Raw genomic sequence first — 1,496 nt, forward strand, 5'->3', positions numbered from 1 at the left:
AATACTAGACTAAATACTATCATGTTGTCGATATGGAAGCACCTTGATAGCCATGTTTTCTTGATAATTGTGGACTCCATATTAGCATGAGCAGAGGTAGGTACAACTTATTGGCAGTGGGTGCATCTGAACTTCAAAAGTAACTCGCCCTCCAAGAAAGGGGGATGAAGAGTAGCTTTCTTATTTGTAGGTTAATCGTAAGCTAGATAAGCACATAGTAGACAGGAAAGAGTTCGGGACTGTTGAAAGATGCTTTAAGAATGCAGACTGTTTTTCCTTTTTTTTCCAGCTTTTCTTTTTTACGTACAAATCCTAGCCAAATTGGGATTCCAATTTTGGTAGGAAACTAATTAGTTATTTTAATTTTGGTAGAAATAGGTTGTTTCTTTTATAGTAGGTTTGTCCTATTTTTAGTTGTAATAGCAACTATTTAAGTTGCTAGTTGATGATCAATAATATACAACTTTCACCAGAAAAAAATTAACATCTCAGCATATTCTCTTCTTTAAACTCCATCTCTGTTTCAACGGCTAGCTTTTGAATTTAATTCCCGCGTTATTTTCCTTTAACGGTTTTAAACCAACAATTGGTATCGGAGCTTTAATCTTGAGGTACATGTGAGTGTGTGCATCAATCTAATCCAGTGGATACCATGAACGGAGAAACAAATTTTTCTTCAGTGGCACCACCAACTTTCGATAGAGAAAGTTATCAAATCTGGGCAGTTAGAATACAGATAGATGTGCAAGCTTTGGATCTCTGGGAAGCTATTGAAGATGAATACGAGATAGCTCCCTTGCTGGATAATCCCACGGTGGTGCAGATTAAAACTCACAAGGAGAGGAAAACTAGGAAATCAAAAGCAATGGCATGCTTATTTACTGTAGTTTCATCTAATATCTTAACTCGTATTATGTCTTTGAAATTAGCAAAAGAGGTATGGGATTATCTCAAGACCGAGTATGAATGAGATAAAAGGATTCGAGGGATGCAAGTGTTGAATCTGGTACGTGAGTTTGAGCTGCAAAGGATGAAAGAAAGTGAAACCATAAAGGAGCACTCTGACAGACTTCTTAATTTAGCAAATCACATCAGATTGTTGGGTTCCACTTTCATTGATTCAAGGATCGTTGAGAAAATCCTAGTAACGGTACCTGAAAGATTTGAGGCTACCATAACAATCTTAGAAAATACTAAGGACTTGTCCAAAATCACACTTGCAGAGCTCTTAAGTTCTTTTCAAGCGCAAGAGCAATGGCGTGTTATGAGACAAGAAGGAGCTGTCGAAGATGCCTTACCAGCCAAGTATCACGATGATGGACGTTATAAGAAGAATAAGAAGAAGTACTAACCAACTGATGGAGAAGGTGCAACACACAACAACAAAAACAAAACAAGTGGTTTCAAAGGAAACTACCCTCCTTGTAAGCATTACGGCAAGCTCGGATATGCACTTTTCAAGTATTGGAAGAGGCCTGATGCTAAGTGTACTAAGT

At 37.6% G+C, this 1,496-nt stretch overlaps 1 protein-coding gene across 1 annotated transcript; it reads left to right on the forward strand.

Moving 5' to 3' along the window:
* Positions 1-988: 988 nt before the first annotated feature.
* Positions 989-1,344, forward strand: LOC124892918 (the record flags this gene model as incomplete). Its single annotated transcript, XM_047404098.1, has 1 exon — positions 989-1,344. A coding segment is annotated over exon 1 (356 nt), but the record flags the coding sequence as incomplete, so codon positions are not given.
* Between the last annotated feature and the right edge of the window lie 152 nt (positions 1,345-1,496).

This window comes from Capsicum annuum, unplaced genomic scaffold, assembly GCF_002878395.1.
Source record: "Capsicum annuum cultivar UCD-10X-F1 unplaced genomic scaffold, UCD10Xv1.1 ctg51974, whole genome shotgun sequence".
Classification (NCBI taxonomy): Eukaryota; Viridiplantae; Streptophyta; class Magnoliopsida; order Solanales; family Solanaceae; genus Capsicum; species Capsicum annuum.